This window comes from Typopeltis vanoorti, chromosome 2, assembly GCF_054136105.1.
Source record: "Typopeltis vanoorti isolate ZY-2024b chromosome 2, IOZ_Tvanoo_1.0, whole genome shotgun sequence".
Lineage (NCBI taxonomy): Eukaryota > Metazoa > Arthropoda > Arachnida > Uropygi > Thelyphonidae > Typopeltis > Typopeltis vanoorti.
The window spans coordinates 174,396,090-174,421,775 of record NC_143550.1 but is presented as its reverse complement, the minus strand read 5'-3'; the positions used below and the strand labels follow the sequence as shown (position 1 = coordinate 174,421,775).

General features: G+C 38.0%; 1 protein-coding gene across 1 annotated transcript in view; it reads right to left on the bottom strand.

The window, feature by feature from the left end:
* Positions 1 to 25,186, bottom strand: part of LOC150109678 (apoptosis-inducing factor 3-like) — a 288,264-nt gene extending 263,078 nt beyond the window's left edge. Inside the window, exons 1-3 of the mRNA XM_090402963.1 lie at positions 25,130 to 25,186; positions 24,529 to 24,620; positions 19,885 to 20,015 (exon numbers count right to left, since the gene is read on the bottom strand). Coding sequence (XP_090259089.1) covers positions 19,885 to 20,015; positions 24,529 to 24,620; positions 25,130 to 25,186 — 280 coding nt within the window. The remainder of the gene's footprint in view (positions 1 to 19,884; positions 20,016 to 24,528; positions 24,621 to 25,129) is intronic.
* Between the last annotated feature and the right edge of the window lie 500 nt (positions 25,187 to 25,686).

Sequence of the window (25,686 nt, the reverse complement as noted above, 5' to 3'; positions counted from 1 at the left end):
TCTCAACTGTTATCTTCTTTGTCTCAGTAATGCCAATTATGTCCACATTGTACTTTTCCAGTTCTTCTGCAAGTTCAATTTCCTTTCCATTGATACTCCTTATATTATGGTTCCTACCTTCATTTCTTTTGACAATGAGCTTATTCTTCTTCTTCTTCTTGATGTTGAGTTTGTTCCAGTAGTGGACTCTGCACTGTTTGTCTGGGTTCCCTGATGAAAATAACAGGGCTTTGTTAAAACAGGCAACATTCCGGTTGGCATGAAATCTCATCATGCTACACCATCATATGGATTTCTGTTTCAAGCCAACAGAGAGTACAGTACCCAGTAGATATCTACTAATGGGGCACACCATGTGAAGGTAAATACTGAACATGGGGCAGAAGCCCTAGTCTGTTCTCTGCCTTCCTAATAGATGATTTAGGGGTCTCTTCCCAGTTATTTGGCTTTCATCCTTAAACAACTCCATAACATATTTCTAAATTTCAAATTTAGAAATGTTATTTTAATGGAATTTTCTGTTATTAATGCTATGAACTATTTAAGGGATTCATGATTATATAATCAATTACAGATGTCTTCATAGCTGAGGTGTCTTGCAATGACATGATTTTTACACAAGAAATTTGGAGTGGGGGGGAGGTCAGACTGATTTGGTTTGTAGTTTATTTGGCACAAAAACTACAAAGGTCATACTGTACCATACTAAAGGTTATAACATAAGCATTTACAGAAAAATAGTTTCATAAAGCAGCATCTCTAGGTAAACAGAACTGCTGCAGAGGGCACAGCAACACACAAGATCAGAGGTTATTACAGTAGTGCAAAAATAGTTAACAATACAAGGTAATACATAAAATATGAAACACTAAGTCAAGGAATGCAGTATCTACATATAGGTAAAGATTATAGTAGATGCCTTTATGGCAGTACAAAAATAGGCAAAAAGGGATTATTATACAATATGCATGGATGAAAATTAAATTTAGCAATGCAGTAGAAACAGAATTTAGAATACATATAAACAGAATTACTAGAAAGTACACAAATAGGTAAGATGTCCTATAGCATTAAAATAAGATGCATACACAAAATGCATGTTAAGCGATACAATATCTACATATAAACAAAATTACTGCAGAGGTTTCAGCAGTACATAAATAGATAATTATAGGTTAACATATATATATACAAAACAAGTCAAGGAAAGCAGTGTCTACATCTAGGAAGATTACAACAAACATTATTATACTAATAAAAGGAATTATTATACAGCGTTGATGCATAAAATTTAAGTTTAGCATTATGGTATTTACATATTAACAAAATTACAGCAGAGTGATACAAATATACAAGATCAAGGCCTATGGTAACACATAATTGGTCAGATATATTACAAATAAAAGATAAAAGTTAAGTTAAGCAAAAAAAGTATTTACATATAAACAAATTTATGGTCAAATGTGTTTGTACAAATTAATTCTTTCTAAAAAATTAAAAACATCATACAATTTGCCTGAGTCTGCTAGCATTTCCCTGAGTGTATATGGCTTGGTTAGATAGGTGAAAATTTCATTCCTCTCTGTGTAAATTTTTGACAATCTACCAGAATATGATGAATAGTGAGATGTGTGTTGCATTTTTCACATATGGGAGGGTCATCAGTTCTCAGTAAATGAGAATGCGTAAGGTGACTGTGACCTATGCGGAGCCTAGCAAGGACAACCTCCTCCCTTCTCTTTGTATACGTTGACTAGAAAGCCAGTATTTAATTTCAGGTTTAATGTTATATAATTTGTTTGCTGATGTTTCTTGCCATGTTAACTCCCACTGAGCAATTATCTTTGATCTTGTAAGTTATCTGTAGTCGGTCAGACTGAGGACAGAAGTGTGGTATAGCAGCTATAATAGCTAATGTTGGTGGAAGTATGGCCTAAAGCATTTGGATTGTTATATTTGTACACAAATGTAAGGAATATTTCAAAGAGAGCCGAGTTTGTTGCATTCATTGAGTTGGTATACCAAAAGATAATTGGAATAAGTGAAACTTGACTGACTGAGGATGTGATGTCAGAAATAGAAATGGAAAGATATATAATTTTCCAGAAAGATAGGAATGTGAAAGGGGGGGGGAGTGCTGTTAATGATTGCAGAAGAAATGTGTCCAAAAGTATGAAAGTTGAGAGTACGTGCACAGATTTTGAATCTGTGTGGTGTGATGTTAACAGGCTAGTAAATCTGATAGGATGCGGTTATTAGGACAGGGAATGCAGAGAATACTGATTGCGAAATGTTTAGGCAAATTAGTTGGGCAGGTAAAAAGAAGGTGATCCTGATGGGAGACTAATTACAGGAATATAGAATGAAAGGAGGAGATAGTGTATCGGAACAACAAGAGTGAATTTAGTTTCTGAGAGATAATTATCTTAAGCAACTAGAGGGTTTAATGTGTTTGGATTTGGTGAGATAACTTCACGAGATGCAGTTGTTAATGAGGTACTGACACTGCTGATAGTTAGTGAGAGTGAACTTGTTTGGGAAGTGGTTAAACAAGAAAAGGTTGCTGCCAAAATCATATACATATGGAAGTATAAGGTGGGTGATTACGAGAAGCTCTAAAGTCAACTAGCATCAATAGATGCTAGTTCATCTAGCCAATTAGCATCAATAGATGCTAGTTGGCTAGATGAACTGAGCAGAAAAGATGTTGACAGCACATGGAAATTCATAAGGCAGTATCTGACACAAGGAATGAATAACTACATACCAAATGTTAAGCGAGTATATAGAGTAGGAGTGAAATTGGATTAACAGTGAAATCAAGCAAGCCGTGTTGGAAAAAAAAATGCTATGGAGGAGGTACAAGACAGTTAGGTGATCGGATCCATGAAGAGTATAAAGTGCAGGCTAGGAAGTGAAAGAATCCGAGGTGTATCAGGTGTTGATTGAGTTAGGTGTTAATAAGCATTTTCGTCAGTATAGGAGGAGAAAGTGTGGTGGTGGGGTACTGCTTATGATAAGTGATGACCTATGTCCTCTAAGAGTGGAGGCTTTGGAAGGAAGTGAGACAAATGATTTTGAGAGCATATGGTGTAAGGTAGAGGTAGGCAAGACAGGATATTTAGTGGGGTGTTGCTACAGACCAAGGAGCACAGAGGGTGGGGACCAGGAGATGTTTAGACAGCTAAGTTTGACAAGTGCAAGAAGAATGATTGTTATGGGAGATTTTAACTACATTAGTATAAATTGGAGACAGGCAGATGCAGGTAACAATAGGGGAATGGAATATCTAGAATTCTTGAGGGACAAATGTCTTAGGCAAATGTAACAAAGGAAACAAGAGGTTCAAGAGTTTTGGATTTGGTTATAGCATCAGAAGAGCTGATAATAACTGAGATGACATCTCTCCCACCAGTTGAGGATAGTGACCATATGGTTTTGACTTGGAAAATGAATAGACATGCAGGAGTATCAAAGAAACAGGAACTTATGTGGAATTATAAAGCAGGTGATTATAACAGTCTTAGACGTCAACTTCGGGAAGTTTCATGGAGGGAGGAATTGGAAGGCCGGGATATCATTAGTGCGTGGAAAATTGTGAAAGAATATTTGTAAGCAGCAATGGTAAGTTGTATACCACGAGTGAAGAAGAGGACACAATTTGGAGTAAAGTGGATGACAAACAATATTAAACAGGAATTGTATGCAAAAAAGAGGCTATGGAAGAGATATAAGGAGACAGGTGAAGAGAGGATGCATGAAGAATATAAGACACAGGCCAGAAGAGTGACTAGTGCGGTACGGAAAGCAAAACTGGAATATGAGAGGAGGTTGGCCCTAAGATCCAAAGAAAATCATAAGGAATTTTTTAGCTATGTAGCCAGTAGGAGGAGAAATGACTGTGGAAGAATGATATTGTGGGATAAAAATGGGAATAGAGTGACCAATGCAGAGGACATAGTGGAATTGTTCAATGAATACTTTATTGGAGTATTTCATACTAGAGGAGTCAGTTTTAATGCTAGAGGGATAGGGCTGGTTCGAGGTTTAGAGGCACAGGAGGAGACTGTGTTTCAGATACTGAGTACTTTGGATGTCAGTAAAGCTTTGGGACTGGATGGTATTTCACCACGAGTTTTGAGAGAATGTGCCAGGGAACTGACAGTGCCTTTAACCTGGCTTTTCAATGAAAGTCTGGCTTCGGCAAAGGTGCCGAGAGAATGGAAGGAGGATAATGTTGAAAGTTTATTTTTCACTTGGTTAGAGTATAATAAAATTAGTTTAATCCTTTATCCAAGTGTGAGCAAACAAAGTTTGCACCTGAAAGTATCTTCAGGACTGGGGTAAGGTGGTACAACACCAGGGCAACTCGTTGCAAAGGGGGAGCAAGCTACCAACACTCCTAACTCAGTATCTCCTATAATGCAAAACACATCTCCTTGCGGATATGTCTAATGTTATGCATTAAGGGAAGGGCCACTACCCAGACTAGTTTCAACCTTTATTGAGGTGTCTTCAGTGGGAGCCAGGCCCAAGTGGAGATAACAGGCAGAAGCATTAGCAGGTCATCTTTACCTTTGCAACGAGTTGCCCTCGTGTTGTACCACCTTACCCCAGTCCTTAAGATACTTTCAGGCGCAAACTTTATTTGATCACACTTGAATAAAGGATTAAACTAATTTTATTATAGAAGGAAGGTAAGATAGTGCCATTGCATAAGGATGGTAACAGACTGGAAGTGTCTAATTATAGGTCAGACTGTGTGTCATCAGTAGTTGTTAAGATCTTGGAGAAAGTAGTGAGGGACCGTATACACCATTGGGCAGATGAGGGTAATGTTATCTGTGAGAGTCAACATGGATTTGTGAAAGGGTACTCTTGTTTTAGCAAAGTTACAAGAATATTAGATGAGGGAAAGGCATATTATACTGCAATTTTCTTAGACTTAGCGAAGGCATTTGACAGAGTGCCACATGATCAGCTGATATTTAAGTTGCAGCACATGTGTCTGGATGTCAGATTGGTCAACTGGATTCAGGATTGGCTGTCTGATAGTTGTGTATGGTGGAGCAGTTTCAAGGAGGCAGATGGTTACAAGTGAGGACCCACAGAGCTCAGTACTAGGACCTGTATTGTTTAACCTTTATATCAATGATATTGCCAGTGGATTGTAAGGGGATATTCAGTTGTCTGCGGATGATGCGAAGCTGGGAAGGATTATTAGTAACAGTGCAGATGCGGTAGCCCTGCAAGAGGATTTGAATAAGCTAGATAGATGGGCAAATGAATGGGGTTATCAGTTTAATGCAGCAAAATGTGATTTTTCTTAGGGGGGGGGACCTCCCCTCAATGAGTCTTGACAGACTTTATGTTCTTAGGAAGGACCTCCCACGATGAGTCTTTCAATCTCCATGGAGGCCTGAATAATAATAATAATAAAGCTGTGGGAATGGATGACCTATCACCACATATTCTTAAAGAATGTGCACAACAGTTAGCTATGCCCTTGACCTGATTGTTTAATGAAAGTCTTGCAGTGGGTAGGGTTCCTAAGTAGTGGAAAGAAGAGAATACAGTACCCTTCCACAAGCATGGTTCTAGGACAGAACCATGCTTGTGATTAAGGAAAAGAGTGTTAAGGATCTTAAAATCCTTAACACTCTTTTCATTAACATTCTGGTAATGCATTCAATTCCCTGACAATTCTCCTTGTAAAATATCTACTCCTCAAACCAATCCTCTATTCTATTCCTAACCAATCTCTCCAACACCTTGACTACAACTGCAGTTATACAGAATGGTGTATAATTGGAAACTTATAACTGCAGTTGTAGTCAAGGTGTTGGAGAGATTGGTTAGGAATAGAATACAGGTTGAAAGTTTATTTTTCACTTGGTTAGAATACAATAAATTTAGTTTAATCCTTAATCCAAGTGTGAGCAAACAAAGTTTACACCTGAAAGTATCTTCACGACTGGGGTAAGGTAGTGCAACACCAGGACGACTCCTTGCAAAGGTGGAGCAAGCTACTAACACTCCTATCTCAGTATCTCCCGTAATGCAAAACACATCTCCTTGCAGATATGTCTAATGTTATGCATTAAGGGAAGGGCCACTACCCAGACTAGTTTCGACCTTTATTGAGGTCTCTTCAGTGGGAGCCAGGCCCAAGTGGAGATACCAGCCAGAAATATTAGCAGGTCATCTCTACCTATAGGAGTTGCCAAATGGTGTGCCACCTTTTTAATAAGTTACTCTCGATTTAGAAAAAGATGTTGAAAGTTTATTTTTCACATGGTTAGAATACAATAAATTTAGTTTAATCCTTAATCCAAGTGTGAGCAAACAAAGTTTGCGCCTGAAAGTATCTTCAGGACTGGGGTAAGGTAGTGCAACACCAGGACGACTCCTTGCAAAGGTGGAGTTTGTGCCTGAAAGTCCTGAAGATACTTTCAGGTGCAAACCTTGTTTGCTCACGCTTGGATAAAGGATTAAACTAAATGTATTATATTCTAACCAAGTGAAAAATAAACTTTCAACATCTTTCTCTAAATCGAGAGTAACTTATTAAAAAGGTGGCACACCATTTGGCAACTCCTATAGGTAGAGATGACCTGCTAATATTTCTGGCTGGTATCTCCACTTGGGCTTGGCTCCCACTGAAGAGACCTCAATAAAGATCGAAACTAGTCTGGGTAGTGGCCCTTCCCTTAATGCATAACATTAGACATATCTGCAAGGAGATGTGTTTTGCATTATGGGAGATACTGAGATAGGAGTGTTAGTAGCTTGCTCCAACTTTGCAAGGAGTCGCCCTACCTTACCCCAGTCCTGAAGATACTTTCAGGTGCAAACTTTGTTGGCTCACACTTGGATAAAGGATTAAACTAAATTTATTATATAACAGAATACAGGATGGGTTTGAGGAGTAGATATTTTACAAGGAGAATTGTCAGGGAATGGAATGCATTACTAGAATATATTAATGAAAAGAGTGTTAAGGATTTTAAGATTCAGTACAACATGTTGTTAGTTGAATGAACCCTCCACAATAAGTCTGCCAACTTAATGGAGCTGCAATAATAATAATAATAATAATAATAACAACAACTGGTTTTGATTTTAACCTTACAAATTGATTTTTAGCAACTGCTAAATTTCTGCATGCCTTTTGGTTTGATCTTGCATAATAGCTTTCACTGCAGGAATAAATGAACAAATTTTTTTTCGTTTTTTTGGACCTTGACACAGGAATAAGTTTGATGACTATATATGATTTGTTACAAAATGCCAGGTAAAAAACAACAACAAAAAAAAAAAACATTTTTAGCATACTACAATGAATGCACTGCTTATAGACCAAATCTCCATGTATTATGATAATCTTATGAAAATCAGTACTCATTATAGTTATGAATACAACTATGTCGCAGTCATAACTTTAAAATAAAACACTTAAGTTTCAACTTTCATATTCAGATCATCTGGAATACATAAATATACGCACAAAAAGCAATGCTATATTACAATTCACCATAGTTACTATAGCATAACTAGTGTAGACAACTATTGACTAACCTGACTTCTGGTGAGAGGAGAATAAATAAAAACTAATGCTTTTGCTAATGATAGTAGAAAAATTGAAACCAAATGAGTAAGAGTTGAGTAAAAAGACAGAGACTGGTGTGAGGTAGAGGCCAACAGACTTCTATCTCACACCAGTCAATTAGATATGCTTGAGCCATTTAGATATGCTGAATTTTTAACTACTCTGGCACACTTGGAAAAACAAAGGGTTGGAGAGTGGTCTGGGATTTTGAGTAGAGTGGGGGATAAAGGTCCTCAGTTCAGCAAGGATTATTTACAGTTATTCAGTGAGAGTAAATGTTTGGATCAGATGAAGAGAAACAATAATCAGATCGAGTCAAGTAAAAAAAAGACATCAAAATCACAGAAGCATCCCAACTGCTACTGTTGTAATACCAAAGGAAACAAGGCCAAGACACTTGCTAGGTGAAAGTGCCAAAGGAAATGCAGACAAGGTCATGATTAGAGTTGCTAAGAGGTAAGCAGGCATACGGCATATTTAGAGATGGAGATTGATTAAAGTGGGTTAAAATACATATATGGTTAAAGAAAGTATATGCAGAGTGTTGGAAGTACTATAAGGTGATTCTGGTTGATAGAGGGAAAATTTTTGTTAGATAATTAAACAGCACTTATTTCAGAAACTCTTCCAGCTTGATTTGTGAATCAGAGAAGGAAAGCCAGAATAAATGCAATAAAGATAATCTCTGTTTAGATAATTAGATTGCAGAAAATCAATTTTCAGAGATAAACAAAAAAGTTTGGCATTGTTATTGAACGAAGAGAGCTAAAGACAATAAACAAAAGTAAGAAAGTGTAGCAAGGAAATTTTGAACCAAAGGAGATCAAAGAATTTTAGATTTTTTTTTTTTTTTTTTAATTTTATTTATTTATTTATTTTAAACAAAGTGTCACTCATATTTCTAATGGTGTCTTTCATGGGTGGCAACATCACATTGAGCAGTGGTATGCAGGGACAGGGGACAAACATACACGCATACAAATATATTAGTTGAGTGTTACAGAGTTACAAGGAGAATGAGGCATACAGACAAATGATTTTCAATTAAAAATATTTAATAATATTGCTGATTGTTATTGGTAGCTTTTACCTGTTTTATGATTTTGCAAGTGAGTGTTTGTTCAATGAGTTCTGTTACATATATAGACAGTGATTTTACATGGTGCCAATGTAAACAAGAAGAATGGCAGCCAAGGTTCATTGTTCAAAGGATTTAACATGAGGAATTTCATGCAATGTAGTGTATACTCACCGAGATGCCATAAAAGCAAGAGTAGAGTGAGTGTATCAGAAATGTTTCATGAGTGCCAGAAATGTGAGACATGTCAAAAGTGAGAGAAATGAAGCAATGAATGTTAATGATAAAAGCTGAGAAAGTGAATACTATAGAGAACATAGTCTAAACAGTGAGCAACAATGGATGAAATGTGAATGTTTATGAAAGAAGTGGTGGAAAATAATGTGAACAACAATGCGGTAGTGATGAGAGAAAAACAGTGCACCTATGCAAAGTCTTCAAAGGAAAATATGTGAGCTCTACAGACTTGAAGAGTCTGGTGAGTGGGAAGAGTATGAAAGAATGAGAAAGGTGGAATAAATGGAAAATAATATATGAAGACTCTATGATAAAGGGTATGCTTCATGACAATGTGATGAAAATATGTTTCTCAGGTGCTATGTCAATGAAGCTTTTAATATGCAGATGGAAAATAAGAATGATTTGGCTGACTGATTTGGCAGGCACAAATGATTTCAATGTGAAAAATACAAAATGAGAAGAGAGATGAGATAAGAGAAGAGAGAGAAAAGGAAGAAAGAAAAATAAGAAAGCAAAGATTTTGAGTTTGCTTCAATGGCATGATACAAATAAATGAAAAGAAAAATGATTGTGAATGGGTCACAAGAGAGAAAAAAGGAAGAAAGAAAAATAAGAAAGCAAAGATTTTGAGTTTGCTTCAATGGCATGATACAAATAAATGAAGAGAGAAATAATTGTGAATGGGTCACAAGAATATATATATATATATATATATGGTAGATAGAGAGAGAGAGCATGCAACCATCATATATATCAGGAGTGGCTAACTACGCGTCCTATTGGAGCCAATGGAAGAGCAGCAACCTTTGACCAATGCGATGGTACGGGAGAAAGTCAGTGTGCACATTGCGAGGTTGTAACAAGCTTGTATGAACTGCTTTGATTAATTACACACCTAATTTTAAGGAGCTCACTAAGAAAATGGATACAAGGAAGGCCTCTACTAGTAAATAAATAACTAAAATTATTGTGTTTAGGCTTAAATTGTTGAAAGTAAATTTCATTTAATGTGTTTCAAATTAAACTTTTTTTTATTGCAGTAATTTTTATTAACCTGTTTTTCTCTCTCTCTCTCTCTTTTTTATTTTTATTTTGTTCCTCTTTTTTGTTGTCTCCTCTTCTCTTTTTGTTTATTTTTTCCTCGTAGATCATGAAGAGCTGCGTGCATGGAAGCGAGCCACATTGTGGCCACCTCCCTGATATATATGACGGATTGCATTTCAACAGTTTTGGAGTTATATGTTTGGAGGAAACATTGTTAAGTGGTTGAAAGTGCAAAATCAAGGAAACTAAGTGCCAGGAGGGGTATCAAGTATATGTTTAGCCACCTCTGGGACAGATGAATGAGTATTGAAAGGAAGTTGCTCTTGGCATTGAATGATCCTATGTTTTGCATCTGAATGGGTTGCAATTATATTATGCATGGGTAAATGTGGTCTAAGAGATGCTGAAATTAATGTAAAAGAATGACGTATCAGAAATAAAGGCTCTGGTAAATAAGTTAATAAGTAAAAAAAATAAGTTTCTGGCATTGGTTAAACTTTCACTTGGCCAAAAATTATCATCATCAGCGAGGATTGCTTGACAGAAGATGTAGTTATAAGTAAAGAATACAAGGAGTACTACATTTTCAGCAAGGATACAGGGAAGAGGATTGGAGGAAGGACATGCCTGACTGAAGTGTTATAAGGAGCATGAGGTATACAGATAAGTGATTTTCATTTAGTAAATACATACATACATACATCTTCAAGGCCCACTCTTCCTAATTGGGTTGTGGGGGCAAAAGCTGCAAGAGGAACTTCCAATGGTCACGATCCTCTGCCACCAAGCTCAGGTATTCTGGTGGGATTCCCAAACGTGTCCACCCAAGGTTTTGGATATAATCTATCCAGCGAGTCCTTGGCCTTTCACGTGGCCTCCCACCCTCTGGCTTGGCAAAGAGGCCTGCTGAGGGAGCCTCTCTTGTGGCATTCTGACCAGGTGCCCATACCAGCGTAACTGTGATCTCTCAACACGGAGAAGCAGCGGTTGAGTATTGAGGGTTCCCGAATTGCAGAGCTTCTGACTCTGTCGAGTTCTGTCAGCCCCGCAACTCCTCAAAGGAACCTCATTTCAGCCGCTTGGATTCGTGTCCGCATTCTTTCGGTCATTACCCAACTCTCATGACCATAGGTGAGGATGGGGACATAGACTGTATTGAAGACAGCCAGCTTTGCCTTCTGCCTTAACTCCCGCTTCAATACTACCGAACGGCCAAGCTCCCGCAATATTGAGCTTGCTAAGCCAATTCGAGTATCTAGCTCTACGTCCCATTTTCCATCATTCGTGAATATGGACCCAAGGTATTTAAACTTCTCCACCTGTCTCATTGGGACTCTACTTACATTTAGAGTGCACTGGGATAGTTGTCTTGAGATCACAAATGTTTCAGTTTTGGCCACACTGATCTTCATTCCAGCGTCTGCACAAACAGCTACAAACCTATCCAGGGTCCGCTGGAGGTCATTTGTGGAAGAGCTAAGCAGAACTAGGTCATCTGCAAAAAGCAGATGTCCAATGCTACATTTTCCAATTCTGACACACTCACTGCCTCGGCTGTGCCTATCAATCCAGTCCATAAATATTATGAAAAGGAGGGGTGACAAAACACACCCTTGGCGGAGGCCAACGGAGACTGTGAAAGGTTCAGACTTTGTGCTGTTTACCCTGACACAAAACTCTGGGCATTCATACAAGGACTTGATGGCAGCTAATAGTTGACCATCCACTCCATACTCCTGTACTACTTGCCAAAGCTTATCCCGAGGAACCCGGTCATATGCCTTCTCCAATTCCACAAAACATGTGTAGACATTCTTGGCATATTCCCAAGATTTCTCAAAGACTTGCCTTAAAGTGAAGATTTGGTCAGTTGTGCTTCTACCAGGACGAAAGCCACATTGTTCTTCCTGGAACTTTGACTCAACTATGCTCCTGCACCGTCTTTCCAAGCACTTAGAATACACTTTCCCAGGCAGGCTGAGCAGAGAGATGCCACGATAGTTACTGCAATCCTTCTGGTCTCCCTTCTTAAAGACTGGTATTATTATGCCTGTCTGCCATTGCTTTGGTGCTCGCCCAGATATCCAAGCAGCCTGACACACTCGAGTCAGCCAGAGAACACCGTCTCAATTTAAGGCTTTTAGCATTTCGGGCCGAATTTCATCATCGCCAGCAGCCTTGCCCGATTTTAGCGATTTTATTGCTAAATGGACCTCTTCTTCTGTGAGACTAGTCATTGCCCCGATCTGCACCTCTTGGATGTCCACAACTGCTGGGCTACCCAGGTTAAGAAGGCTCTCAAAGTATTCCCTCCATCTGTGGAGGATATCCTTCTCGGTTGTTAAAAGTGCACCATCAGAGGCTTTAATTACCCTTGCTGTGCACGATTTCCTCCCTCGAAGGCGGCAGATGGTCTGCCAGAATACTTTGTTTGCATTTGCATAGGATGAATCTAATCTTTCTCCAAAGGATTCCCAAGCCTTCTGCTTTGCTGTCTTTACTGCCTTAGCAGCAGCTTTTCGTGCTTCAGCATACTGCAAATGCATCTCAGGTGACCTGACTCTAAACAATGTTAGGTAGGACTCCTTTTTTGCCCAGACAGTTTTTTGGACTTCTTGGTTCCACCAAGGTGTCCTTTTCTCACTGCCCGTTGCCACGCCAAGCCGCTTTCTGCCACACCATGAGAGTGCAGAGGCAGTGACAGCTGTTCTGAACAGCTTCCATTCCTCCTCAACATCTGCAGTATGCTTGGGAATCTCTTTGAACCTGGAGGAAATGTCATCTGCAAAATTCTTCCTCACAGCCTCATTTTCCAATGCCTCCCATTTCACGCGGTATATCTGCTTAGGCCTACCAGCGTTGATGGTAGCATCTGGTTTCTGAAGCCGTAGAGTGCACATAACAAGGTGGTGGTCGGTTGACAGCTCTGCCCCTCTTCTCACACGAACGTCCAACACTAAGGAAAATAGGTCTGCTGAGACTATAAAGAAGTCAATCAGAGACCTTTGTTCTAGTGTATCCCTGTACCAGATATACTTATGGACTTCTCGGTGCTGGAAGAAGGTATTCATTATGGACAAGCTGTTAGTACAGCAGAAGTCCAATAATTTCAACCCATTCGCGTTAAGGTCAGGGGCATCGTTCCTCCCAACCACACCCCTCCATGTCTGGTCATCTGTTCCAACATGTGCATTGAAGTCGCCCATTAGCAGGACTGATTCCATGTCTGCCACCCTGTCAAAAGCAGCATCCACTTCCTCTAGGAAGGCAGAGTATTCTGACTCCAGATTAGGTGCATAGGCTTGCACCACAGCCAAATCATGGTTTTTCATCTGAAGCCTTAACACACATACCTGTCCCCCCAATGGGATCCACTCAGCAACACAGTCTGACAGCTGGGGGCTTGTGAGTATCCCCACACCCGCCTGAGCACACATTGTCGGGCTCACACTAGAGTAGTAGAGCTTCCACCCCTTATCCAGGTCGACAGTTCCAGAGTCCTCTCCTCTTAAATATCATTAAACATTTAGTAAATATTTAATGATATTACTGAATACCGATGATAGCAAAAGAAATGCCTGCAAAAAAAAGTAAAAGTTATGGAAGACTTCAGGACCAGAGGAGAAGGCTCTTTTCTAGGCTATCTAGTGTGAGATATAAGCCAATAGGACAGCATACTATTTGTTGCTGTTATAGATTGGGGAGGGGAGTAAAGAGAAAGATGTGGATGCCAGGTATCAGCAGATTGGCATAATGAATGCAGGCTAAGCAATTATGAAAGACATCTACTGCGAAGAAACTTTCTTCACACAAGTGGTGTTGTCCTGCAAGGTTCTTAAACATGTGGAATTCTCAGATAAGAGAGGATATATGTGTAACTGCAACATCAGGGATTACAACAATCTTATGAAGAAGAAGAATGGAGCAGTGTTAAGGCATAAGAATCTACGAGAAAAGAATGTCAGTGGATGGGTAATAGGGGGAGTTTGAGAGAAGCAATATCAAGCTGCACATCCAGGGATCGAGAAGATAAACCAAGTGGGAATTAAACAGATGAGTAGCATCATAAAGTAGGAGCTGAAAAAACATTGAAAAAAATATAAAGAAAAAGATGATCATCATACCTATGAGCAATATGTATAGGCAAATACACAGCACAGGCAAGAAGGGTGAATCGCATGGTAGGAAGGTCTAAATTAGATTTTGAGAGGAAACTAACCAAGCAGCCAAAAAAGAAATTGTAAAGAATTTTTTTTTCCCTAAATAACAAGAGGAAGGATGATTATGGAAGAATAACTTTAATCAGTGCTGATGGTAAGAAAGTAACAGAAGCAGAAAAAAATAGTTGAGATACAAAGCAATTATTTAGAAAGGATGTATCATACCCTTGCTAAAGGCTTACTTCTACAAGTCAGTATTATTATTATTATTACGGGCAACTCCAGGGAGTTATTAGACTCATCGAGGGAGGCCCCAAATCATATTCATCACAACTATCTGACATTCATACAGTATCTATCATACCTCGCCTTAAACTCATTCACTGTCACAGCATCCACTACAGACTCAGGGAGCGCATTCCACTCATTCACTACTCTAAAAGTAAAGAACCCAGCTCTAACACCTTTACTAACCACACTTTTGCCCAGTTTCCATGGATGTCCCCTAGTCCTCCCACAACCAGCCCTGTTCTCAAAAATATCTTCTGAATTAATTTTATAGAAACCCTTCAGTAATTTGAATGTCTCAATCATATCTCCCCTCCTCCGCCTATCAACCAATTTTTGCAACCCACAAATCCTCAACCTGTTCTCATACGGTTCATTCCACAGACCTGCTATCATCTTGGTCACTCGCCTCTGGATCCTCTCCACATCCTCCCCATCAAGAAGAAACCTAGGTGACCAAATCTGAGCACAGTAGTCTAGATGGGGTCTTATCAAGGCTCGATAGAGAGGAACAATAACCTGCTTGTCTCTGCTTGTCAAAGTATTCTTCAGCAACCAAGTGATTTGATGAGCTGTTTTGGTCACTTTTGCAATGTGTCCCCTAAATTTCAATTCCCTATCCACCAACACTCCTAAATCTCGTGCCTCATCAATTTCCTGGAGCAGGGTTCCACCAATGCAGTAAACTGCCTCCAATCTTTTCACCCCAAAATGCATAACCTTACATTTTGCCACATTAAACTGACATCCATTCTCTTTAGCCCAGACCTCCAATCTATCCAAATCATCCTGCAAAATTTTGACGTCATCTGCATTCACTATTGCCCTACCCAACTTCGCATCATCCGCAAACAAATGAACTGTTCCTCTCAGATCATTTCCTATATCATTTATGAACAAATTAAACAGCATTGGTCCAAGAACAGATCCTTGTGGCACACCACTAGTCACAGGCCGTCTTGTGGACTCTACTCCCGAGTAAACCACTCTCTGATATCTCTCCGTCAACCACCCTCCTATCCATCTCACCAACCCTATGTCCATTCCCATATGCTGCAATTTACTAATTAGAATTCCATGTGGAATCCTGTCAAAGGCCTTGGCAAGGTCCAGTAGAATCACCGTAAACCCATTACCCTTATCCAGTTCAGCCGTCACTGTGTTATAATACGTGAGCAAGTTACTGAGGCATGACCTACCCTTCACAAAACCATGCTGTCCCCGATACAGTATCCCATTTTCTTCAATCCAATCTTGTATTTTCCTTTTGACTATTTTCTCTAAGACCTTTACAATGATTCCTGATATGCTAATCGGTCGGTAATTTACAACAGCAGTCTTGGAACCACTTTTATGCAGTGGAACTATTTTCCCCTCTTTCCACCCGCTCGGGACTAACCCAGACCCGAGACTCAAATTAAACAAAATGGTCAAGGGTACTGACAATTCTTTAGCTGCTTCTCGTACAACACGAGCTGGTATACCATCCAATCCCACAGATGTATTGACATTGAGGTTATGCAATAGACTACTCACCTCCACTTCATTAACCACAATTCCCGTATAATCTACTGGTTTATTCGTTTCTGCAATGTCACCACCTTGATGATATACTTTTGCAAAGTGCTCACTCAGTAACTCAACTATCTCAACTGATTCAGTTACCTCCCTACCATCGGCATTCTTTAAAATCAATTTGCCATGTACATTTTTCCTTTTACTTGCTACATATCTAAAAAACTGTTTAGGATTCTCTTTAGCCTGCATGGCCAATGTTCTTTCGTAATCCTTTTTTGCTTTTCTTACCACACTCGTCACCCTTCTGGCCTGCGCTTTATACCGTTCATGTGCCTGCCGGTCACCCTTCTCCTTAAATTCCCTCCATAGTTGTTTCTTTTTTTGCAACTCAAGCTTAATGGTGTTATTCATCCATTTAACCCCTACTTGATTTATTATTCGGACTCTAGGTATACAGTCAGCCATTGCTTCATGCAAGCACTTCTTAACTACCTCCCATGCACTATCAACTTCTAGTCCTTGCAGTTGTACATGCCATGGCACTGAACCAATCAAACTCCTAAGCTTGTCATACTTTCCCACCCGATAATTCCACATGTACCCTGTCTTAATTCAAAATTCTACACCTTTAGCCACCTCCCAAGTTAAGACCCTATGATCACTCTCACCGATTGGTGGTAATGTGGTCATATTTGTTACAGCCAAATCCTCAGATGTAATTACTAGGTCAAGCACTCTCTGACCCCTAGTATCTTCCATTACATGCTGTCGCAGATAGTTATCCCTTAATAACCGCATAAAATCCAGTTCCTTCCTCCCATGTGTCCTCTCCTCACTCCAATCAATGCGACCATAGTTGAAATCTCCCATAATAATCACCCTCCTTCCACCCATTTCTTCTATTTGCTTGTGCATACTGTCACCACCATCTTTTCCATCACCTGGTCTATAGCAGCACCCAATTGTATATTTAGTTCTGCTAGCCACAATCTCACACCAAATGGCCTCAAATGTGCTCTTTTCTCTATCCTGCAATTCAACTTCTATTCTCCTTGGCTGGAGCTCATCAGCTATCATCAACAATACTCCTCCCCCCATTTTATTCTCTCTGTCATTCCTGAACACACTATACCCATCACATTCAATCCCACTAGTTATATCATCTACAGTCAGCCATGTTTCACTAATACCTATAACCTGTGGTCTGGAAGTGCCAACCATGGCCAAAAACTCTTCCTTCTTGTTCCTAATACTCCTAGTATTAGTGTACATGAATTTAAGACCCCCAGTATCCTCTGCATCATTCCCATAATTTGTTGTGTTGTTCTCACAATTTGGCAATATGTCCTCTAAATTTCAGATCCTTATCCATCATCATCCCAAGATATCTTATTTCCTCCACCTCCAACAATCTATCCCACCAAAAGTAAATTCTACACCCCATCTTTGTTTTCCCAAATTTTAAAACCATACATTTTGCAACATTGAGCTGGCATCCCCACTCCCATACCCATTCACTCAGTCTATCTCTGAGGCTACTGCTCAAAGATGATCAAATCCAAGATCCTCGTGTGCCCTCTGTTACATACTGCCTGAAGTAGTTGTCCCTCAAAATCTTGAGAAGCTCATTTTTTTTTTTTTTTTTTTAACTTCCAGTTGCTATCTCATCATCATAGTCTATATATTGCTTTAATTAAAATTGCCCATATGTCAATAATGATCACCCTTTTCTTATTTGCTAATTTGATTATACATTTTGTGGTCACTACCCTGCCCATTACCAGCATCCCATAATGCAAAGCACACTTCTTTTCAGACATGTATATTGTATATATTATTAGGAAGGGTCACTACACTAGCAGAAGTCATATAATTTTTAAAATGCAAGTAACAAAAAAGGGAGGCCTGTGGCAGCTTAGTGAAAGTGGTATTTGCTCCTACAGTGTTTGGCCTTCCAAAGAAAGACCTAGTTCAAATCTAATTACCAATAAGAGGAACTCTGTCTGAGCATTTCTTTGACTGGTTCCTGAGCCAGTCGATTTATGGCATAGGCAAGCGGGTTTTTTTTTTTCTAAGAAACTCAGGTTCTTTTGTCCTGTAAACTTAAGAAAACTCAACTGTAGAACCCATACTATTTCAGACACTAACATATTGCATTAAGGACTATAAGATGGTGACATTTCTCTGCCATCTCTTCAATGGACGTTGCTTATAATTAGTGATAGCCTTGGGCCAGCTATCTGATTGGCTACCAGCAAAGGCAGAACTTCCCAATCGGTCTCCAAAAGTTAGATAGTGTGGACTCGCCTACTTCCTATAAGGGAATAAAAGGCATTAGTGGATTTTTTTTTTTTAGCAGAAGTAGAAAAAGGAGTATCACCTTATTATTAAAATACTTTGAATCAAAGACAGTTGTAGAAAGTCTGGTTTGGGTAATAATGGGTTTGGATAGTAGCCCTTCCCATAATGCATAGTAATACACATGTCCAAAAGGAAGTGTTCTTTGCATTATGGGATACCGAGGCAATTGATGTGAAGTCTCAACAGTCTCTATATACGAGTAGCCTAGTCGTGAGGATACTTCATATGTAAAACTGTTTTATATGTATACTGTTTGCTTACACTTTGGTAAAGGATTAAACAAGAACATTATTTCTTGGTAAGTATAATTTGCTTTGATTTGTTTAGGAGTACATCATCTGCAGAAAGCTAAGAACGAAGTTTGATACTCCAGTTCTGATATTAGGTTTAATGCCATTTTCTTTCACATCTATTTATTTATTTATTTATCGTATGGCTTGTACACATGGTTAAAAGACGTGTACTGACATGAGTATAGATAATAATCAACATGAGTATAGATAAAATACACATATATGATTTAAAAAAAAAATCTACATTCAGGCAAATACAAATATGAAATTTATGACAAGCATCAGATAGAAGATTAGCCATATTTTAACATTTAGGTTTTTGATCCAGTTGATTGCCTCTGGGGATAGGTCAAAGGGTGCAATTCTAGCTCACCTCCTAGTGGTGCACCCTGGGTCATGCTAAAGAGCTAGAGCGACTGGTGGCCAGACTATTGTACAATTGTGCAATCTCCTGACCATACTTACACACGGAAATTCACATCTATGTGTGATCCATATAGATGAAAACTGAGAGTGGAGATAGAGTACACCCTGATTTCTTATCAAACTACCTTTCTCTACTTCCTTCAATGCTAAATGCTGACTTAAATTTAAATTCAATGTAGCATATATGTTGCACTATGTAATGTTTCATTTACCCCACACAATTACAGTTTTGAATAGTTTTTCTTTGTATCTCATTGTATGCTTTTTGAGGATCTACAAAACTTATATAAAGATCGTTGTAATATTACCATGATCTCTGAAGTATCTGTTGTAAAATAAAAATCTTGCTGAAGCAGTAATCTACTTTTTCTTTTTCAAGTTGAATCAGAACGTTTAAGTTAATTAACAGTGCCTATGTATCAGCCTCATTCTTCTTTTATTTAAAATGAAATAGCAAGTTACAAAATGAATTAAAAAAAAAAAACATTGGTCTATATAGGTCTCTCATTAGTTCTCTTATTTTCCTGTAGGCTTCTCCAATGCACTTTATCTTGGTATTATCTATTAAACAATCAGTTTATATCTTTCCCAGTCTACTCTCGGTAACATGATGCAACAGGTGTTAAGTGTGTTCTCAATCTTTCGGGACCTTCCTGATATTAAGTTTCTAACAAAACAGTATTAAGTAATAATAAAACCAACAAGTAAAACTTTTCATAGTTACAAGAGATAATTTCCTTACACAGTTAAAATATATCTGAAATGTTAAACATATTATTTAACAGTGTGGTCAATGTTAAAAAATCAGTGACCACACTAAACTAACAAAATCAACACTGATGTATAACAACTTGCCAAACAACTTACCAATAAATGATGCTCCAACAATTACAACACGTTTCTTTTGTGCCTGCTCAAAAATAAAATTGCCATCATCTGGAGTACGTAGCACACAAATGTTTTTAAGGTTATTGCCAGGAACTTCTAAAAAGCAAGGACTGAAAAATAAAAATAATAATAAAAATAGAGTAATAATTAATTTAAAAAAAAAAAGTGTTATAAGTAATATTAAAATTCCACAAGTATATTGGATAAGACAAAACAGCTAAACAAGAATAATCAAAATAACTTAGTCAATTTTCAATATAGAAAACTTAAAGAGACAAAAGGAATTTGATATACTGAATTTCCCTGATGCTTTTGTTAGGACTTTCCAATAGTTGGTTGTAATTATGTGTTTGTAATAACAAACACATAATGGTGTTTGTTATGGTGAGAGTTACATACTGAATAAATAATATCTATTTCTAATGCACACAATAAAAATTTGCCATTTTTTGTTTATTCATAGCAAGAGATGAGTTGACTTGAATAACAGCCCAAAAACTGAGGCCGATGCACTATCTATTAACTGTGTATGTGATTTTTGCCTGTTTTGGAAGTGAAAAATTCTGCTTCACATGTAGGCAGCTAAATCATCTTCGGTTAAATATCCCTTTTAAAGATTCCTTGCATACAGACAAGAGGCTGAACACAGGTATCATTCCAACTAAAGTAAAAAATGTCACAACACCATAACTACACTATAAAAGGTAGTTTTTTTTTTTTTTTAAATCAATAACTTTCTTCCAAATTGGTTTGTTATTTCACATCTCTGACTTGACAGTTCATGTATTTGATTTTCTAAATCAATCTTAACCGTATTGATCCACTTAAATCTTGGTTTCTCCTTTCTTTTTTTATTGCTAATATTTTATTATTATTGACAGAAGATTACCTATTTTGCTTAAACTATGAATGTAAAGTTCTTTTCTTATATACTGAATTTTAATACAGTTCTACAAGTGATATTTTCCTTAAAATTTCATATTTGTGGTCTTCAGTCTGGGATCTACTATTTTAAACCCAGCTCTCTGATAACTGACAGTGTTTAAATCAGTTTTATCATAAATATTAAGTGATTTAAACATATACTACTAGATTACTTTCTGCTTATTTTCTTTCTTTATAAATTTAGTCAACTAGTTTCAAACAACAGTAACTTTACTTATTCCATATTTATATTTCCATATTTAATTTATAATCCTTATTAAAAATTATCCTTAATAAAGTGTGTTATTACCAAGTATGAAATTGATATTTTAGTCTCTTCTAGCAATAAAAAGACTAACTCAAAGTTTTATTCTTTATTGCTTATTTTCACACAGAATATGTTATAGCAATTCCTTAATTTGACTAAAGAACACTTCAAGACCAGATATAAAAAGAAAGATAATATAATATCAGAGAGAGGTATGGGAATGCTAGAAGATGAGAGGATGGAAACAGTAGGAGAGATGGAATGAGAGAGGGATATGGAAGTGCTAGAAGTGGAGAAAATGGAAACAGTAGGAGAGAAGGAATGAGAGAGATGTATGGGAGTGCTAGAAGAGGAGAGAATGGAAACAGTAGGAGAGAGAGGTATGGGAATGCTAGAAGAGAGAATAGCAGTAGAGGAGAGGGAATGAGAGAGAGAGACCTATGGGAATGAAAGAAGAGGAGAGAATGGAAACAATAAGAGAGAGGAAATGGTAGGAGGCATAATGTATGGCAACTCAATGATCCGTGGTGTTCAAGATAGGATGAGTGAGGAGTGTTTGCCAGGAGGAACAATAGAAAGGGTGGCTATGGCAATTAAGAGAGGTGAAAGGGTGGATGAGATGATTGTGATGGTAGGAACAAATGACTTGAGTGGTATGTAAGTCGGGCAGCAAGAGATATGAGATTTTTGCTCGAGGCTGTACGGAAGAAGACAGAAAGAGGAAAAATAGTGTGTGTGTTGCCTAGGTATGATAATGATGAGCTGAGCAGAAGAGCAGTAATATTGAATGATAATAGCTAGAATGTGACAAGAGAGGACTGGTATGCGAGAGACCGCTTCCTTTTGAATGAGGAAGGACGTAGGCATCTGGCGAGATTGCTGTTCTGAACGAGTCCGTGTGTCCCAGGTAGGATGATAGCAGGAGTGGCCTCTTGTGGGAATGGATACTTGGGAGAAGGAAGACGACATCAGGTAACACTGAGCCCAGTGGAGTCTAGAGGGGATAATGCTGGGTATAGAAACAATGGCATTTATATGCTTTATACTAATGCCAGGAGTATCCGGAATAAGGGAGAGGAATTGGTGGCGCAGATAGCATCAGCCTGGCCAAAAATTATTGGGCTCACTGAGACGTGGTTGACAGAAGAGGATATAATAACAGGAATAGAAGTCGCTGGGTATAGCATTTTTTGGCAGGATAGGAGGGGAAAGCGTGGTGGTGGGGTACTGCTTATGATAAGTGATGACCTATGTCCTCTAAGAGTGGAGGCTTAGGAGGGAAGTGAGACAAATGATTTTGTCTCACTTCCCTCCTAACATAACAATCATTCTTCACTTCTCATGTCTAACTTCCCTTCTCTCATAACAATCATTCTTCTTGCACTGGCAAGTGCAAGAAGAATGATTGTTATGAGAGATTTTAACTACTATAGTATAAATTGGAGAGAGGAAGATGCATGTAGCAATAGGGGAATGGAATTTCTAGAATTCTTGATGGACACACATGTCTTAGGCAACATGTAACAGAGGGAACAAGAGGTTCAAGAGTTTTGGATTTGGTTATAGCATCAGAAGAGTTGATAATAACTGACATGACATCTCTCCCACCAGCTGGAGAGAGTGACCATATGGTTTTGACTTGGGAGGGAGGAATTGGAAGGGCAGGATATCATTAGTTTTGTGGCCAGTAAGAGGAGAAATGACTGTGGAAGAATGATATTGTGGGAAAAAAAATGGGAATAGAGTGATTGATGCAGAGGATATAGTAGAATTGTTCAATGCACACTTTATTGGAGTATTTCATCTTAGAGGAGTCAGTTTTAATGCTATAGGAATAGGGCAGGTTCGAGGTTTAGAGGTACAGGAGGAGAGTGTGTTTCAGATACCGAGTACTCTGGATGTCAGTAAAGCTTTGGAACTGGATGGTATTTCACCATGAGTTTTGAGAGAAAGTGCTAAGGGACTGACAGTGCCTTTAACCTTGTTTTTCAATGAAAGTCTGGCTGTGGGAAAGGTGCCCAGGGAATGGAAGGAAGGTAAGATAGTGCCATTGCATAAGGATGGTAACAGACTGGAAGTGTCTAATTATAGGCCAGTTTGTGTGTCATCAGTAGTTGTTAAGATCTTGGAGAAATTATTGAGGGACCGTATACAGCAGTGGGCAGATGAGGGTAATATTATCTGTGAGAGTCAACATGGATTTGTGAAAGGGTGCTCTTGTTTTAGCAATATGCTAGCCTTTTATAATAAAGTTACAAGAACATTAGATGAGGGAAAGGGATATACTGCAATTTTCTTAGACTTAGCGATAAGTTGCAGCACATGGGTCTGAACGTCAGACTGGTCAACTGGATTCAGGATTGGCTGTCTGAGAGGTATCAGAGAGTTGTGTATGGTGGAGCAGTTTCAAAGAGGCAGAGGGTTACAAGTGGGGTCCCACAGGGATCAGTACTAGGACCTATATTGTTTAACCTTTATATCAATGATGATTGATAGAAATCTGAAATTTAGGGGACATATTGCAAAGGTGGTGAAGGTAACACAGGGGATTGCTGCAATTATGAGAAGGACACTGACCTGCAGAGATAAAAGGGTTATCATTACGTTATATAAGTCTCTGATCAGACCACACTTAGACTATTGTTCTCAGATTTGGTCCCCATGATTTGAAGTGGATAAATTAACTGTGGAAAGGGTACAAAGACGGATGACAAAGATGGTTTCAGGACTGTACAATTTTGGTTATGAGGATCGGCTGAGGGAATGTGGACTGCAGAATTTGGTGGATAGAAGAAGGAGAGGTGATATGATTGAGACTTTTAAACTGTTGAGAGGTGGTTACAGGGTTGACACTGGGGATTTCTTTCGCTTGGTTGAACAGCAGGAAGGAGTGATGACAAGAGGCCATCCCTGGAAGTTACGAAAGGAAACTGTGAGCAAGAGGGGTGAGGAGTGGTTTCTTTGCATGGAGGGTGGTTGAATCGTGGAATGCATTGAATGATGGAGTGGTGAGAGTGAGAACGGTCAGTGAGTTTTTTTAGGAGTGGTATGATAGACTTTGTGTTTCTTAGGTGGGGGACCTCCCCTCAATGAGTCTTGACAGACTTTATGTTCTTAGGAAGGACCTCCCACGATGAGTCTTTTGACTCCATGGAGGCCTGAATAATAATAATAATAATCTGCATGCAGAGCAAAAAACTAATGCACAGTATCTTCTATTTGAATATTAGTTTCAATAGCATATTTTACTCAATACTGCCAAATGGATCAAGCAATCCAAATGAAATTATGCTATGCATTAAAAACATATTTATCAACAACTTATATAAAGAAAATGATAAATATTTATATTTTTAATGTAATACAAAGATTACAAAGAGCTTAATATTAGAGTCCAAATATGAGCTTAATAAAGATAAACAACAACTAACCTCCCACCTGTTGCAATCATAATACAGTCATAAGCTGTATGACTGCCATCAGCACATTTCACAGTCTTGGAAACTGAATCGACATGCACTACCTGGAAGATAATTAAGAGAAATTAAACAAAATCGAAGAATGCTACTGATATGAATTGAAAAATGTGCTGATACCATCTCTGATTTAATCACATAGCGTAGAGGCAACTAAGTCTAAATTACATGATAAGTCCATGGTTATAAAATAAAATATAAAAAAAAGCTACTACATATACCAAATTAATATAATCCATTTAAAAACAATATATACCTAAATATATGTATATTTTTTGACAAAAAAATCTAATGTAAAAAGAGATAAATACATTAAAAATGTCTGATAACATCTGTCTGAATAATAAGATCAGCAAAAAAACCTAATGGTCATAAAAATAAAAGAACAGCACTAAATTAAAAAAAAAAAAAAAAGAAAAGAAAGGTTAAAACTGATTCACACACAGACACGTAACTCCTCAACCACAAGCTTCTTTGAATTTATTAATTTTTATAATTTGAATATTATTAATTTAATAATTGGAACTGGAAAGGTGCCAAATCACCTTTCCAGTACCAAAACCTGGCACTGGAAACGTGACTTTCCAGTACCAGGAAAGTCACTTTCTGTCATTTTCTGTTCATTCTGTCACATTTTCACTTCTTCAAGCCTGGACCCTTTTGAAAACAGAGACAGCAATTGTTTCGTTGCATCTTTCTTTCAGTGAATTTAGTACATCCATTTATCAAGACATGTTTAAGGATCTCCTAATAAGTGAATTAAGCAAATTACATGTTGAAAGTTTTTACATGTCACCAGCATTAATGTAAAAGTAGAATAAAACATTAAAAGTAAAATATTTTATTTTTCATACTATAATTTGCAATGCACAGGACAATATAATTTCTTATCGCTAGGTTTTGTAAAGTATAGATGCACCTGCATTTGAAGTATTTATTAAATTTTGTTCTATTTTTAACCAATTTTAATTTAACTATATAATAACTAGTACTTACTCTTGTTGTCAATTTTAATAGCTGTTCTATAGTAAATCAGTTTTAATTTCAAAAGTTACCACTGTAAATAGCCGATGTAATCAATCAGTCATGGTGAAATAACCTTTGATGCTCTGG